A 17,292-nucleotide genomic window follows, 5' to 3' on the forward strand; every position below is an offset into this window, starting at 1 on the left:
ATCTTCACAACAACTAATTCTTCTGCAACTAATGTCGTTTTCTCGAATAACCAACAATTTTCAACAAAATCACAAATATCCAACAACTTCTTCAATGGAGGTTAGAGTTTCTATCATATCTTCATAAATAGATTATGATAAATATTCTCAAAACATGCTCTGATACCACTTGTTGAGAAAAAATCTAATCTAAACACACGATAAAAGAAGATATATAAATAAAGTGGTAAAAATAGTAAAGAACACAAGATATAACGAGGTTCGACCAACAATGTCTACATCCTCGGGGAGTCATCCATTCTATTGATTTTATATGAAATAATGGTTTAAGTAACCCTATGTTACAATGTCTCTATTTATATGAATACATCAAAAGCCAAAAAAACTAAACTACTACTCCTAAGCCCAATAAAGTTTAAAGTCCATTACAATATATAAACTCTAATAAAATATGAGCCCAAAACCCAACAAGATCTAGACAAATTATTAAACTCTAAAACGCTTGATTTGGACAAGGAAAAAACTACCCAAAAAAAATTAGAACAACTTTAGTTCTTTTATTCTTTTAATTATAGTGCAGCTGAAGCATATTTAAGCCCTTGCCTTTCCTATTGGTCTCTGCTCCAAACAAATAAACCTTATTTTCATTCAATTTTTCCTAGTATTTTGTAATATTGAATACAAAGGTGACCATCTTTACTCGACAAAACAGAACGTTCCTTCCACGACGGAAGTTGTCGGCTAAACTTGTTGTCTCTACGCTCTATTCGATTGGAACCCGGTTAGCAGCGCCCGGGTTCTTGGACCGATGAGGCCCTAAGAGGTGTAGGTAATCACTAATATAATAAAATTATGTTTAGCCATTCTCTTCTACCACGGGACAAATTAACCAATGCTCTAACTAAACAGTCCAGAAACTTATTTTTGTTCAATTTTGACCCTACACTTTGTTTTATCTTTATTTTCAATATTTTTTACACTTAATTCCAAATTAAAACTACATAACACGATATTTTGATAAAATAATGATAAATAAAATACTTTGACACATTTCTCCAATGATATTTATTATTTAATTGATTTAACTTTTTTTGTGATAAATTATTGAATAGATTTTTTTGAAGGTAGGTAACCAATAATTGCGAACAAATAAAAATAAAATAAAAACTGGCTGAATCTTCTTTTATTATTTGACTAATTTATTAATAATTATAATGAATAAATGTTATTTCATTTATATGTTTTTATTGTTTTTAACTTTAAGTAATTTAATTTATTGTAATATATAGAATATAAAAAAAAAACAGAAAATATTACGAGTTAAGTTTTTTTTATTAAATAATCAAAAAAATAAAAATAAAAATTATAATAATGAGAAAGAAGAAGAAATATTATAAAATTCTTTGTTTTCAATTTTTATTCCAAGTTTTCAGGGAATGCTTGAAGGGGTTTTATTAAATTATATAGTTTTATATGAAAATATTAGTTTGAGTTAAATAGTCCAAGACTTTGTATAAAATAAATTGATAACACTTAACCAAACGAGTAGTGTTTTCAGTATATTGTACTTTGAATTTTGTTTAATAAATAAAATGATTGTCTTATTTTATTTTAATGGTCATATGAATAGTTTATTTAAATTTAAATTAATATTTAATATAATTTGTTTAAATAGTTGAGATTTAGAATAAGTTCATAACAAATAAAGCTAATAAACCAATTTGTCAAAGCACATTGAATATTAAACGGTTCTTATCTGGCATAACTATAATTTAAAATTTTTATAAATTTATATTTTAATTATATAATAATTTTGTATAAAAAAATATTTAATTTTTTACATCATTTTTAAAGAATATATAACCTTACAATAACTTCTCTATATAACTAGCATATTTTCAGAAGAACAACTTTGATCTAAACCATATATATATACTTAAAAAAACATTTATAATATTTTAAACTTGAAAAATTAAAGATTAAACCTATTTTTTAGTTATAAGTTGATATTAATATTATTGACATATTGAATTAGTTATTAGTGGATATAATTGTTGTCAATATTATTATTTGTTGCTACGTTTCTTTAAAGCCTTCTTACGATTAGAATTATTTAATAATCATGTTCCTGTTAAAGTTTTGAAAATAAAATTATTTTAGGTGAAAATACATTAAAAAAAAATATTAGTATATAATAAACAAATATTATTTTCTTTAAAAATAGGACATTCATACAACTTAATTCATATATTAAAATAAGCATAAAACGGCAATTCATTGAAAGATTATTTAAATAATCCAATCAGCACAAGACTTATTAATATACAATTTTTTTTTTAATTTATTTTCATCAATCATATAATTCAAATCATCCACACAACAAGATTAGAAAATATAACATATACTATATAAGTATTTTTTTCATTATTAACCTAAATAGTTATTTTTTCAACTCAAATCCTCATTTGCATGCTACGTACTGTCTAATTTAGAAAAAAACATACATAGAAAAGTTTTAAAATCAATACCTGACTTATTAGATTATGTCCAAACATTTATTAATTATTCAAGGGCAAGTGTCTTACATAAAATATCTTAAAAAATATGTCTTTTAACTTATTCAATTCTCATTCAAAATATCATTTAGTGCTAATCTTGTAAAAAATAAAAAATAAAATTCAAAAGCTTATAAATTATTTCTAAATAAGGATAATCCCAAAATTGGCTTTCATTTTTGTGACTTATGTATGAGCACAAACAAAATGAGAGATCTGGTTTGACTATATATACAATAGACATATATGTAAGTATAGAGGGTTTGACAAGAAGCTTAAACAATCAAATTCATTTTAATAATAATAAGAAAAAACCATGTTAAAAACAATTCAGATGCAATATATCACTATCCAAATCAAACAAATAATAAATAAACACCCAACTTTGTCAATCTTAAGAAAATCAAATTACAAGAGAAATTAAGACATTAAGTCTTGTAAGGATTCATTATTGAACTAAGAAAGATTATAGGAAGAAAGTCTAATATGATGGTGGTCCAATGGAGTAAAAACAAAAAAACATTGATAGAAGATTTTAGAGTAGTTTGAACTCACCTCTATTGGTTAGCGGCATTGAAACAATAAGCTTGCCAAGCAAGAGTTGTTGATTTTGGTACAATTTCATCGTCAATAGATGCACACCACTTGTCATTTTTTGCATCAGCTAGTAACCATCTAACCTCATCGGGCACATTCGTCATATCAAAGTTCCAACCATCCGATCTTTTTGAATGTGATGCGGAATTTTTCCTTTTTGGGCTTTTGCTACTACTCGCAGGGCTCTGCTTTGTGAAAAAATATAAATTAAGAAAAGTTGAAGCAAGAAACTGATATACTTATATTTTTGCTCTAGCTTACATTTTCTGCCGTGTTTGAAGCTAGTTGGTTTGAAGTATGGTCGATGTTAATGTTGTCTAAGAACAAATGACCCCCTTCCGTCTCTTTCTCATTCTGATTTTGCTCCTCCGGTTCACCACTATGCTCAATAATTTTCCATTCTTCCCCAAACTGTGACAGTCTTGTATCTATCATCTCCCCGTTGCTCCTTCGCAGGCGACAAATAACAAAGGGCTTCTGTAATTGGTTTGAGGTTAATTTACAAATTAACAAAAAAGAAATTTGACAAAAATTGGATCACAGTACTCAAAATTATCAAAGTAAACCTGACCTGTTTTTCAATGGAAGAAAGTTCATACATGAACCAGCCAGTTTTCTCCCCCCCTGGTGCCTGACCGACGTAGAAAAACAGAGTCCTCTTTTTACCAATAATTTCGGAGGCATACGTTACATTGCATTCTTTTCCCGAAGCTTTCCAATAACCAGATTGATTAGTTGTCGCACTTAGAGATTCTTCCGGATACTTCTTATCAAGGGTAGAGAAGTAGAACTGCTCAAGGTTCGATTGTATGACGGATATACCTGTAAACATGTAAACTAGAACTAGTCAAATTTCATCCAGTAAATAAACTCAACTAATTGACCATATAATATGAGATAAAACTTGAAGAAGATCCAATCAAATTTGGCTAAGAAATCAGATGACAATGGAATAAATATTGACCCTAAATTAATAGGGCTAATACGATATATCTTTTTTGCATGTGCATGACTTCTAAACCGTCAACCCCTCTTATCGATCTAGGGTTTAATAACCTTTAACTATTTCATATCAGATCAAAATTAATATCAACTGGATACTATTCCAACCATCTATCTATCAAACTACAAATGTCTGACAATCATACCAACTCTATGCTTGATTTGTCATGGAAAGTCCCAAACCCAAACAGTTCATAGAAGAATACTTGTGTTTAAAATAGTGTGTTGATTAGTGTCAATCTCTTCCACCCTTGGAATACATGTCTTTCCTCCTTTGAAATCTCTTCAACTAACTTTCCATAATCTAGCTTTCCTAGATTAAGAGATTCATTATCACAATTCATATAATCATGACCTAAACGACCAAATCAGAAACAAAATCTGCCAAATACTTGAATTTGATCAATATATTTGTCTTTTCAAACTTAGTAATCAACCATAAACTTCTAGCCAAAAGTTGATTAACATTAAGACAAATTCTGACAGAAGGAAATTCTTTAAATCTTTTCCTTATATATAGGTGAAATTGATAGTAGATCACCTGCAAAAGAGACCATCTTAATTAAAAGCACACCTATCATTGATTTGTTGAAATAAATTAATTAATATGTATTTAGAATGTATTTTGCAGTTCAAAATGATGTCACATACCAACTTAGATATCTAGGGTTTTTAGAAGAATTTTAGATAAGACAAGAATGACTTAAGCCTTTGAGAGAGATAATCCATATACAATAACTATTTCATTTATTAATTACTACAAATATTACATAATCCCCTATGTATAAACTACTAACTCATTAACCTACTAACTTACTCTACTTAAAGAACTCGATTTGTTTGGGGTATGGTTGTGCAAAGTTAAATTAAACTTCTTTGCATCTAAATGAGAAAAAAATGTTTTGAAAGACAAAAAAATATGGATTAACAAGCCCTTACCATCATCCTTGTTTGGATGATTCCATGTTTGAGAAGCCTACAGTAGCACCTCAAAAGATGTTTTGGAAGAATTTAGCAAAATCTTTTGGTTTTGTTGTCAAAGTGAATAATTTGATTCTCCAATTCCTGTGGTGTTTTCAAATCCTTGAAAATGAAGAATTTCGTTTTGATATCAAAATATTGTTTGGGTGAAGGATGTTTATAATGAAAATATATGAAGATGTATGTGTCATGAAAAGGATTATTTGATTTTTAACACCCAAAATTAAATTATATGTTATGTGTAATTGAGGAATCACAATATCTTTGTTTTAGAACATAAAATATTTGGAGTTTTCACTCTAAGTTCACAAAACAAAAATTAAGAAGAGATATGAAAAAAAAACATATAACGGGCATGGGCATGGGTAAGGAAAAAGACAAAGAGAAAGAATGAATAATTAGGTAAAAATATATCATCTTTGAACATGTTTTTGGCACATAATCAGATGACCATTTGAACTTTTATGCTCTTAAACTTATGAATGAGGAAGTGATGGTTAAAGTGATGTCCCAATTAATCCATCAAGAGCAACCATCCCCTTGAATTAATCCATTTGAAATATGACTACTTAGAAAAGATATAACAGTTTTCCTAAATAAGTTACATCAAGAGCAACCATCCCCTTGAATTAGTACAAGCTACATCCTACTCCTCACTTTTAATGATGACTTTACCCTAAAGACTTGACATGGGTCTTGCTTGATGTGAGATATTTCCTACTAATTTTAATTAACTCGACAACCCAATTAAATTCTGTAGATTAAGTACATGGAATTGGGATATAAAACAAGAAATAGATTATGAGTTCTTTCTTCCTTGTTTTAATAGAGAAAATGTAGAGTTTGTATTATTAACTCAAGATTTAACTACACCAATAATCTCTATGTAATGTTGATAAAGATAACAAAACAATGAAGAGTTTACATGATAAGTTATTTTGATACTATTGAATTGTACATTTTTTGTATATGCAAGTCATAACTTTTGATTATGCCTAAAGACAAAAGATAGAAACAGCCCAGGTAATGAATGTACTTGAAATCTAAGAACTATATTGAGAACTGATTATGCTTCTAAATGACCATTAGAGTTAAAGTGTGACAAAAATGAATAAATAAAAAGTATGGAGTAGACTATGATGAAGTGTATGCACTATCATGGCACACATGCAGAGTATTTGATTACTAATCTCATTTTGACATGAAGGAAGTGGGAAATTTATAAGTCTGATATGAAGTAGGTATTCTTAAATAGACATGTTTTAGATGCTTATATTGAACAAATCTTAGACTTCATAACAAAAGGGGACAAAATAAAGTTTTAAAATTGAAGAATACCTTATATGGGTAGAAGTAAGTATCAATCTATTTGTTGTTTTTGCCAAATTGAGTATACTCTTATGTAAAGTCAAATGATAATGATAATGATGATAATTCATTATTTGTCTTTATGTGAAGGATCATATTTTTATAGGTAACAACAAAAACTTCTTTGACGAATTCAAAGGGATTATGTTTGAAAGGACTCAACATGGGACTCAAGTCATACTGTTAGGCTTAGAATAGTAAAATAAATTGAACTATGTATTATCATATCTCAAGAAAGGTATGTGACTGACATTTTCAATTTCACATGTTTGGTAGTATTCCCATGAACACACCCATAGAATATGACATTGAATTGTAAAAGTTTGAAGATAGAGAAACAATGAATTCAATTCTTTTTAAGAGTATTGTAAGTTTGAAAATTTTGAAAAGTATAAAGAGGAACAATTGATTACGGAATGTACTATTTGTCCACTAGTCACTTAAAACTCAAGGTGGGTGGGTCGGGTGGGTCTAGTGATTGTCATATTTTTGGGAAGTCGACGTTGATGATAGAAAAAGTTTACAGATTTTGGATTCTTTTTAGAAAATAATCATATTTAATGGAACTTGAAAAAACAAGCCATTGTCACACTTTAAACCAAAGTATGAATTAGATGCTGCAACTTTTGTACATGCCATGGAATATGACTAATTTAGGAGACTATTAGGAGCTTCATTTACCACAAATAAAACTACACAAATTTTTGTTGAAATCAAATCTGCTCAAGTCTCCCGTACTGCTCCATGTGGAAGCAAATTACAAATAAATACAAAGAATCATTTAATTTCATTAGAGAGTATTTTTCGATATAGCTCAAATATGAATCGATTTGTTTGATATCTTCATCAAAGGTCCAAAAACACAAGTCTTTAGTAAAATTTCTCTCCATAATATCTTCCTGCAGGGATGAGTCCCTGGATCTTGAACCAAATTAAAGGAAAGGAATTAGAAGAGACTTCCTCTTAAGTAAGATCATCCTCACCTCATTCACTAAAAATAAGTAAAACTTGTCAAGGTGCTCAATCTGAACCCTTGTCTGGAATAGTACTTAAGAACCCTAGCCTTTCCAAGATACTTACTTAAAGACTTGAAGAAAATCAATCAGGTTAGTTGATAGTCAGTCCGTTTGGAGAGGATCTTACTGATTAAGGAGATAAATTAATCTGTAAGCCTCGATCTATGATTAATTTGATTCCATATATAGATCTGACCTGAAAACGCGAAGACTAGCCCTAGACATAAGTAAACAGATAGATCTGAACAAAACCTAATTGAGAAATTTATTGCAGAGAAATAGAGAAATTAATCTGTTAATTAAAGAAAACAAGGAGTTTTAATAAGTTATAGAAAGGAAAAAAGAAGGGTTACATGGATTGGAAGGAGTATATATATATATATATATATAAAAATGGGGTACATATGTATGCCCTAGATACAAAATAAGGTCAATTTTTTAGAGAGATAAACAATAATAGTTGAATAAAATTGAAAAGGAAAGATACCATATGAGAAGAAGGTACTGTTGTTCTTCCATATATATAATATATCTATTCATCTATGAAAGAGAGAGAGAAAGAAAAAGTTTGGATTTTGAACTTCACCTGGCAAAGCCTTAGACTCAACTTCAGGAATGACATAAACGCTCCTCTCGGAGCCCTGGATCTTCTCGTCGAGATAGTAATTAACTAAATCCCCGTCAGTCGGCGAGGATCTAAAACCTGTGAAAACAGATGGTAACGATGTCAACCATTTAAGCTTCTGTATAGGCGTCTGCGCAGCCATGGTAACAACAGAGAGAAAAGAAGAGACTGAGAATAGAAGTAAACCCTAAAAGTATGTGTGTATATATATAATGTTATAAGGGTAAAAAAAGGACACATATCTATGATGACAAGCAGCTTGTGGTATCGCCGCCCTGATGGTGTGATTACGTGTCTATGCATTAGAGGAATATGCAGTCGAGGCAAAACAGTTGTCATGCAGAGGGCGGTACACAAATCTCGGCCGCAACTGACCTCCCTCACCCCTCCTAAGAATTTGATATTAACGTCTATATGAGATTATACATAAATAAAATTTAAAGTGTTTTTTTTTTTTTTTTGTCATCATTAGGATAACTAGTTGATATTAAAAAAAAAAAGAAAAAAAAAAGTTAATAAACAAATTATTTCTAGAGAAGGGAGATGAGAAGACACATCATTAATTGTGCTTGATTCGTGTTTAATAGGAGTGTACAGTGTTGGCATAATAATCTGCTATAATAATTTTGTATAATAATTTGACAAAAAAAAATTATAATCAAACACAATTAATCATTTACAAATAAACTTGAATGAATAAATGAGTACAAATTGAATACTATCAAATGTTTATGTAAACAAGTTGAATAAGCTATTGACAATAAACAAACTTAATTACCCTTAATCTACACATCCATATCAATGTAAAATTGTATAGACATTACAAACATTTTTTTAAAGTCGGTTCAGATCACTAATTTTTATCTAATTTATCTTCAAATTTAAAAATGTTTCTCAATATATAAAATTGAGATAGAATAATAACGACCTCACACGAATTTCAATATCGATTTTCTTATTCGGCAACAAATTTCCCCCGACATAGCTAGGAATATACCTAAGTAAAATTAGTTATTCACCATGCCTAAAAATTATATGCGATACCTAAATAAAATTAGTCATTCACAATGATATTAAATTTGGCCTTTGAGGCTTTGTTAAGGGTTGTCCAATATCGATGGATGTATTAAATTGAACAATATATGGATACCTTGAAAAAGTACCTTTGAAATAAAAACTTTAATGCATGGTCAATTAGTGAGAGTTATATTTTGCACGAGATTATGAATTTATGTGCTCGATATTTAGAATATCACGAGTCAATAAAGATATCGATACAACCAACTTTAACATTTTCTATATTCTTGACAATGAAAAATTTATCAATTGCAACACTTTACACATACGAATCGGGTGATCGGAAGCGTGCTCATGTATACATTTTGAAAAATTGTCTCGAAGTCGAATAATATTACAAGTAAGAGTTCATAAGTTGATTAGTGATTAAGTATGAATTTTGTAATTAACTAATTACAACTAAATTTCATTATATGCTGCGAATTCACACAAGAGTTGACCGATACAGGGTGACTCAATCTTTCTAATCTTGAACGCGGTAAACTTTACATAAAGTTTTTCAAGACGAAAGTGGGCCAATTGACTGGTGAATCAGATCGAACTTTGAGTTTAAAGATTTTTGGGAGTGGCCAAACAATTTATGCTAAGAAGTATAACTCTTGTAAAATAAACGAGTACAAGTTCAATACCGAGAAGCATGACGAAGGGTTAACCACGCAAAATAGTGGTGTCTTAGTAATTGACAACAATGAAGTCGAAACGATAAATTACTACGGAGTACTCACATATATTATAGAAGTTTAGTATGGTTGTAACCGAGTAATTCTTTTTAAGTGTAGATGGTTTGATGTACATTCCAAGGACTATGATAAAAAGTAGATAAATATGGGGTTTGCAAGTGTTAATGTGAACAAGACATTAAGAACTCAGATTCATGATCCGTTTGTAATAGCAAGTCAAGAACAACAAGTTTTTTACGTTACAGATATGTCATCTAGACATGGATGGAAAGTCACAAAGATAAATCCCCATTATTCAATCATTTAGACATGTTTTATTTGTGTCAAATAGGATGACCTCTTTAAAATTTCAACTTTATTTTTCTTGCAGATATCATGGCACCTAAACAAGCTACAAAACGAGCCATATTGAGACATTTAGACGAGCTCCGAGCTCGTATAAATGACGTACAATCCGATGATCCTACGAGCTTTATGGGATCACTTTCGGACATTAAGGGACTAGATGATCCAGATTCTACCATTCTCGAGGTGTCTGTCACCCCGGAGAAGGATTCCCCTATTTCCGAGACTACATGTACAACTTATACGTGATATTTAAATGATTATATAAATTTTAAAAATGTTGTTTCACTATTATTTTGTAGGGTCTTCATCGAGGAGTAGAGGACGATGGACGAACAAAAACACTGTTCTCGAGAAACTACCAATAGGACAGAAGATGCACTTAGAGTTTAGAGAGATGGATGGTAAGCCCACTTGCAATAACTACACCTACTACTCAAGGCATATTTGCACCATTGTCCGGGATCCCACGGTGGTGCCACATCGTCTAGTAAATTAGTCGATCTATCACATGCCCAGTTAGACCATATATGGAGGTTCATCTCTGTGAGTTTGATATTTTTTAACGTGTTATCTTATAATTTGAAGCTTTCACAATCCTAAAATCTGTTGTTATTTTTCAATATCTTTTCGAGTCTTCACCCTATCACATTGACACCTAAAGAGATAGAACGTTGACACATGTGAAGAAAACATGGGATATGTGGAGATATTCGAACAAAAGGAACTACATCCAACCACATGATGGCAACGAGGAGATAATCAAATTAAACCCTCCTCATGAACGAATACGATGATTATAATTATATCCTTGACCATCACTACTTCACAACTTCATTTTAGGTATAATAGTCATTTTATATTCATTATATGTTTAATCGACTATTAACTAACAACTATGACTGTCTTATAATTGTAGAAAAAAATACGACCAATTCCAGTAACAAAGCAAAAGTCGTATACACCCACCACACCGGTAGTAGACCATTTTTGCAAGTGGAGCGACATATAGTAAGTTTTAGTAAGAGTATTAATTTTTATAATATCTAACATATGTATATTATTTATACAGGAGAGGGATATTGAACACACCCCTAATTATGCAGAAATCTTCCTACATACTCATACAATGAGAGCGACTAGTGATGATCTAACTCCCATGGCTTCTCCACATGTTTAACAGGTCATAGTAAGTTTTAATCATTTCTATCATTTTAGTTTGCATGTCTAAATTTAAAATTACTAATAGTGTTGTAAGTGATGGTAGACTGTGATGCACGAGCGACTTGAAGCAAACCTTGATATGACGTCGTTTGAAGTGTTTGAAGCTACTTTTGGAGCACATGGACACGGGAGGGTGACCGATATGAGATCCAGAGTAGGTCCAACACACTTCAGATCGAATCAGTGGAGAAGTTCTTCCTCGAGCGTCAATAGAGCACGAGTGTCACAACGTCAAGAGATGCAAGCGCTGCACGAGGAGAATAGGACCCTGCGAGATGAGGTGGTGCAGTAGGGACGTATGATGGAGGAGATGCGCGCACAACAGGGACGTGAGATGGAAGAGATGCGAGCACAACAAGAGGATCTAAAGGCGTAGATGCGCACACAACAAGAGGCTCTACAATCACAAATGCACACAGAATAAGAGGCTCTACAGGCGCTTATGTCTAGGATGCCTTCTCCCACCCGATCAGTAGTACATTGATTGACATTTTTGTATTAATACGATTTGAGATTTTTGTAATTTAGAATTGATTTTTATTTATGAATGGTTTTTTTGCTAATAGTAGTATAACAAAATATCAAACAAGTTTAATAAGAATAAAAATGTCCCAAAAACCCGAGAGCAAGAATTATCAGCGACAACATTAGGGGAATGCCGACGATCATAATTAACAATATCAACGACGGTATTAGGGAATGCCGACGTTGATAACTAACAATAAGAGAATCAGAAATGTGCCAAAAACCTGAGAGCAAGGACTATCAGCGACGACGAAGAGAGAATTTCATCGTTATTAATTAAAATATAAACGACGATGTCGTCGCTATTGGTCAATACATAAGCGACAACGTAAGCATAATGTCATCGCTATATTTTAAAATTATCATTGACGAAATTCACCATTCGCCGTCACTGATATATTAATTATCAACGTCGGCCTATCGCCATTGTCTTTTAATGACGAATGGCGACGATTTTGTTCGCCGACAATATTTATTAGTGACGACATTATGACTTTTAGCGACGGTTTATGTCGTCGCTAATGATACATTTCCACTAGTGTAATTTTCATTTTAAGTAATTTAATTTATTGTAATAAGATAAACTTACACAAATTAAATAGTATTGAGTTAAGTTTTTTCTTCATTAGATAATTAATAATATAAAAATATAAACGAATATTACAAGTGCAAAGCAATGCAAAGAGAAGAAGAATGATGAGATTGAAAGGCTATCCTTGTTCATTAACTTTTTAATTTTTATTCCAAGTTTTTGTTGAATTTTAGAGTTGAAACATGGGAGAATTTGTTGACATGGATACAAAATATGGAGAGAATGCTTGGATGGACTAAATATGGACCTGAATCATAATTTGGAGTTAGAGTGGGCTTAAAAATATTTAGAATAGGGTTGAAAAATAAAAGAAAAAAATTAAATAAATATTGAACAGTAAATTAAAATTTTAAAAAAATAGGAATTGATTTAAACTTATTTTATTAAATTTTCCTTGTGGCTTAAGCTAACCGGAGGTATGTTTCTTCTTTGAGGGATTTTATTAAATTATATATTTGTTTATAAAAATATTAATTTGATGGTTAAAATTATCCAAAATTTTGTATAAAACAAATTAATAATACGTAAATAAGCAAAATTATAAACATGAAAATTTAACCTACCCCAATTTATAATAATAATATTAAAATAATATTTTGAATTTTTTAATTTAAAATAATCCAAAGAGAAGATAATTAAGATCAAATTGAGGTTAATTATTGTAATAATTAAATCCTAATTAGAAAAATTAAATTAAATAATTAAAATTAATTTGAGGTTAAAATATTGTATTTATTTTACCCAAAATAAACTCAAAAAGAGGTTGAAATTATTTAATTTTGGTAATTTATGGCTTAAAACAATTAAATAAATACCCCAATATACCCAAAAATAAAATAAATTAACATAATTTTTATTATGTTGTCAAAAAATATTTTTGTGTATTAATTTGGTGAAGAAAACGAAAAAGGGTTAAAAATTCGATTTTAAATAACCCTTGTATTAAAAATAAAATATAATAATAATGTGTGGTAGAAATTTTGTTTAAATGTTGCAGCAGAAATTCTAGTCAGCGCCCAGGAAGGAGCCATGCATGCCGGTTGTAGCCAAACACGTGCGCGCTCGGGTCCACATAGGATCAACTAATGGGACGCTAACCCCGTTAGCATGATCACCCGATCGTTGACGAGCCGTCAATGGAACATAATAGAGCGTTCATTTAAAACAAAACGGCGTCGTTTTGTTCTTCTTCGCGAACGTCGGAAGCCTGCGATCAACGCCGACGACCTTCTAGAAATCTTATATCCGCCATCTTTTGTCCTTATCCTTCGAGAATCCACCCATAAGCACATCTCTCCCTCGTCATCATTACCCCTAAGGTTGGAATTCAAAAGCTACTCTAACCTAGGTTGGTAAGGACAAAACAAGAACATTTAAGAATAATTTCAGAAAAGAAATTGAAGTTGAATTTGTCCATGGAACCGACTTAGATCGGGTATAAATAGTCTCTAGGTGAATCTTCCAATCCATAAAACAAACATCATAATTTATAGCCTGGTTGAAGAGATCTATAAAGAACTTCGGCGACTAGTTTTTTGAAGAACTGCTCTAGCGATCTAATCTTCAATCTAGGACTTGGGAAAGCTTCCCTACACATCATTGGAGTGTTCTCCAATCACTAGTAAGCTTCTAGTTCATCTGAAATTCAAATTGTGATTCAAAATTGGATTTTTTCATGTTCGATCGGGTTGATCATTTTTAGGGCTAGATTTTGTTTTTCTATAGTCAAAATCAATCCCTAAGGGCTTGTTCGGATTGGGGTTTTTAAAGAGAAAAAAGTAATGATTGCTGATGATTTTGAGGAGTTGATGATTATTTTTGATAAAAAGACCTAAAGGGTGTATTGATATATGTGAATAAAATAAAAAATGATAATTTAAATTTGAGGGTATTTTAATATTTTGGTTAATGAAATGAGTGATTTGATTGTGAAGAAGTGATTGATTGGAAAATTGATTTTGGATGAATTTTGTAAAATACCCAAAGAGAACAAGGCCTAAATGATTTCTAAGCTTTATGTCGAAAGAGAATTCATCAATTCACATTAATCAAAAAAAACCCAAATTTGATTTGAAAATATGAAAATTTTGAATTTGGTGTTCTTAAGCTTTTAATCTTGAAAATTTTGATTCAATTAGTTGCCTAACATATTTGTAAACATGTTAGGATGTTTTCCAAATTATAAAATCAACATCCCGATCGTGTTTGTTCCAATTGAATTTTTCTAAAAAATAAGTTTGAATTTCAATTTTAAAATTGTTACAGAGCTTGATTGATGTTCTTGTTTTAGTTGTGTTCCACTATAAACATCATTTCAATGCTATTGGAACAAGAATTAGGCCATTAGATAACCTAAATCAAAACTTCTCAAATTCTTGCTCTAGAAATCGGGTTAAGAAATTGATCGACCTAGAGCTCGATTGATCGTGTTTAGGGTTAGGGATTATGATCCCTATATCCATATGAGTTGTTTACAACTTACATATCATGTTTTCATGATCTGTATTAAAACATACAAACCTGCAATCACGACCGAGGAAGTTAGATTTGGGACCGAGCCTCCTAGACCTAGGACCGAACAATTCGAGTTCAGGATTGAGCCTCCCGAACTCCAGGGCCGAACCCTCTAGTCCCTTGACCGAGTGGCATGAGCCCCGATCTAGACCACTCTCGGTCTAGACCTAGCCCATCCGAACCTAGATCGGGAAAAATAGACCCAAGCCCTAAGACTCAGGTCATAAGGCCTGTTTCGTTCCACTTTTCAAAATCCAAAATTATTTTTGTAATTTTGGAACCCCAATCCATTTTCAAATAATTCTGAAAGGTCAGAAATTTATTTTAATATATTTTTGGGATATTTCCTGAACAAATATTTTGACTAAGGCCCCGTTTAGAATTTATTTTAATTCTAACACTTTTCTGATATTTTCATGTATTATACTTAATCTTATATCAACGCAATTAGAGGTACGCCCTTCTAAATAATTTTTTACAATTTTTTACGCAATCTAAACGTATCATTGTTTAGGAGCCCAAATTACTAATTAAAGGAAATAAATGTTATAAATTAAACTTATGCTAGCCACATAATTATGCTTTATAAATAAACCGTCTTTGATTGGGCGCGTAGGATTTAGCGCGAAATCTCTTTCCCGAGCGTAACCAAATAACGAACCCCTTTTGGAAACTCTAGTATAAAGTACGCTTATATACGTATGTTTTACTGATTTTTAAAAAAATATTTGACGGCTCTATTTTCAAATAAATATTTTTTCTTAGATTAAGTATGTTTAATTAATTTAAAGTGGATTTCAAATCAAGTTATCATTTAATTATAACAAATCTCTGAATTATTAAAATTTAAATAAAATTAATTAATTTTACATGATCAATTTCAAAAACTCTCAAGTATTTTTAAAATATTTTAAAATAATGTTTTATTTAAAAAAAGATAAGATAACTGATACGCAAATCAATGTTAAAATGCATTTAACCTTACCACTACTGCACGATTCCCGATAGTAAACTTCTTAGGGTTATAGAAAATTTGATCTTTAATGATCATTTAAAATTATTTTTTTCAATGTACTTTGTCTTTTGTTTAATAAATAAAATAACTGTCATAGTGTATTTAAATTTAAATTAAAAATAATAATAATAATAATATTATTATTTATTTAAATAATTGAGATTTAGAACAAGTTCATGAACTTATTGTTCAAATCACAGTTAATCTAAAACTGCTATTATTTATTTGGTAAATACTATAATATAAAATTTTCATAAATTAAAATTTTAATTATAAAATAATTTTGTATGAAAAATAATATTAATTTTTTTTACATAATTTAAAAAATATATAACCTTACAAAATAGCTTCTCTATATAACATATTGTATTTTCAGATAAAAATATTAGAGAAAACTTAGTAACCATTAACCTGTTACATTTACATTTAAGACTTTAATTTAAATAGTTAATTTTTCATAATTCAAAATTTTTCTAATCCACAATCATAACTTATTAGATTATGTAAAAAAAAAAATTATTAATTATTCAAGGGTCAAAAATCTTACCTAAAATATTTTAGAACAAATTTGTAAGTTTCATACTTACTAACAAAAAAATATCTTAAATGAAAATAAGAACATGATTAATAGTCTAGTTAATCTCTAAAAAAAAATAAAGTTGTGCTAATTTATTAAAAGTGAAAAAAAAAATCAAAAATTTATTAATTTTTCGAATTTATTTTGTTTACCTAGGTGCATAAACAAAGTGAGTTCTGATCTCATTTGGCAATAGACATAGATATAAGAAAAGAGGGGTAGACAAGAAGTTAATACCGGGCGGAAAATGCATTTATCATTTTCGTCCCATTTGGTCGTCCCATTCGGTTTAAGAGAATATCCGCGTGACATTATTTATACAATACTAGGAAGATTCTCGTGTGATTCATACAAATAAAAATATAAATTAAATAAAAATAATATGTATTCAATGTTTAAAATTTTTAATAAATCACGAATAATATATTAAAATAAAAAATAAAACGCTCTCATTCCACATATTAATCACTTTAGTAAAACAACTTATTTTCTCACATATCTCATCACATATTTTTTTTCAGAATGAACATCTATTCTCGTGACCTTACACTTTCAATTTGATCAATCAAATATTTAATTCATATTTTTTTAACCACTTT

General features: G+C 29.9%; 1 protein-coding gene across 1 annotated transcript; it reads right to left on the minus strand.

Annotated features, from left to right (window-relative positions):
* Positions 1-3,112: 3,112 nt before the first annotated feature.
* On the minus strand, positions 3,113-8,286 carry LOC124920071 (NAC domain-containing protein 60-like). Its single transcript, XM_047460476.1, has 4 exons — positions 8,106-8,286; positions 3,724-3,974; positions 3,414-3,629; positions 3,113-3,337 (listed from the first exon to the last, which is right to left on the minus strand). Exons 1-4 carry the CDS (start codon positions 8,284-8,286, stop codon positions 3,113-3,115), a joined length of 873 nt encoding a protein of 290 aa, XP_047316432.1.
* Positions 8,287-17,292: the final 9,006 nt, after the last annotated feature.

The sequence above is a fragment of the Impatiens glandulifera genome, chromosome 1 (genome assembly GCF_907164915.1).
Source record: "Impatiens glandulifera chromosome 1, dImpGla2.1, whole genome shotgun sequence".
NCBI classification, from domain to species: domain Eukaryota; kingdom Viridiplantae; phylum Streptophyta; class Magnoliopsida; order Ericales; family Balsaminaceae; genus Impatiens; species Impatiens glandulifera.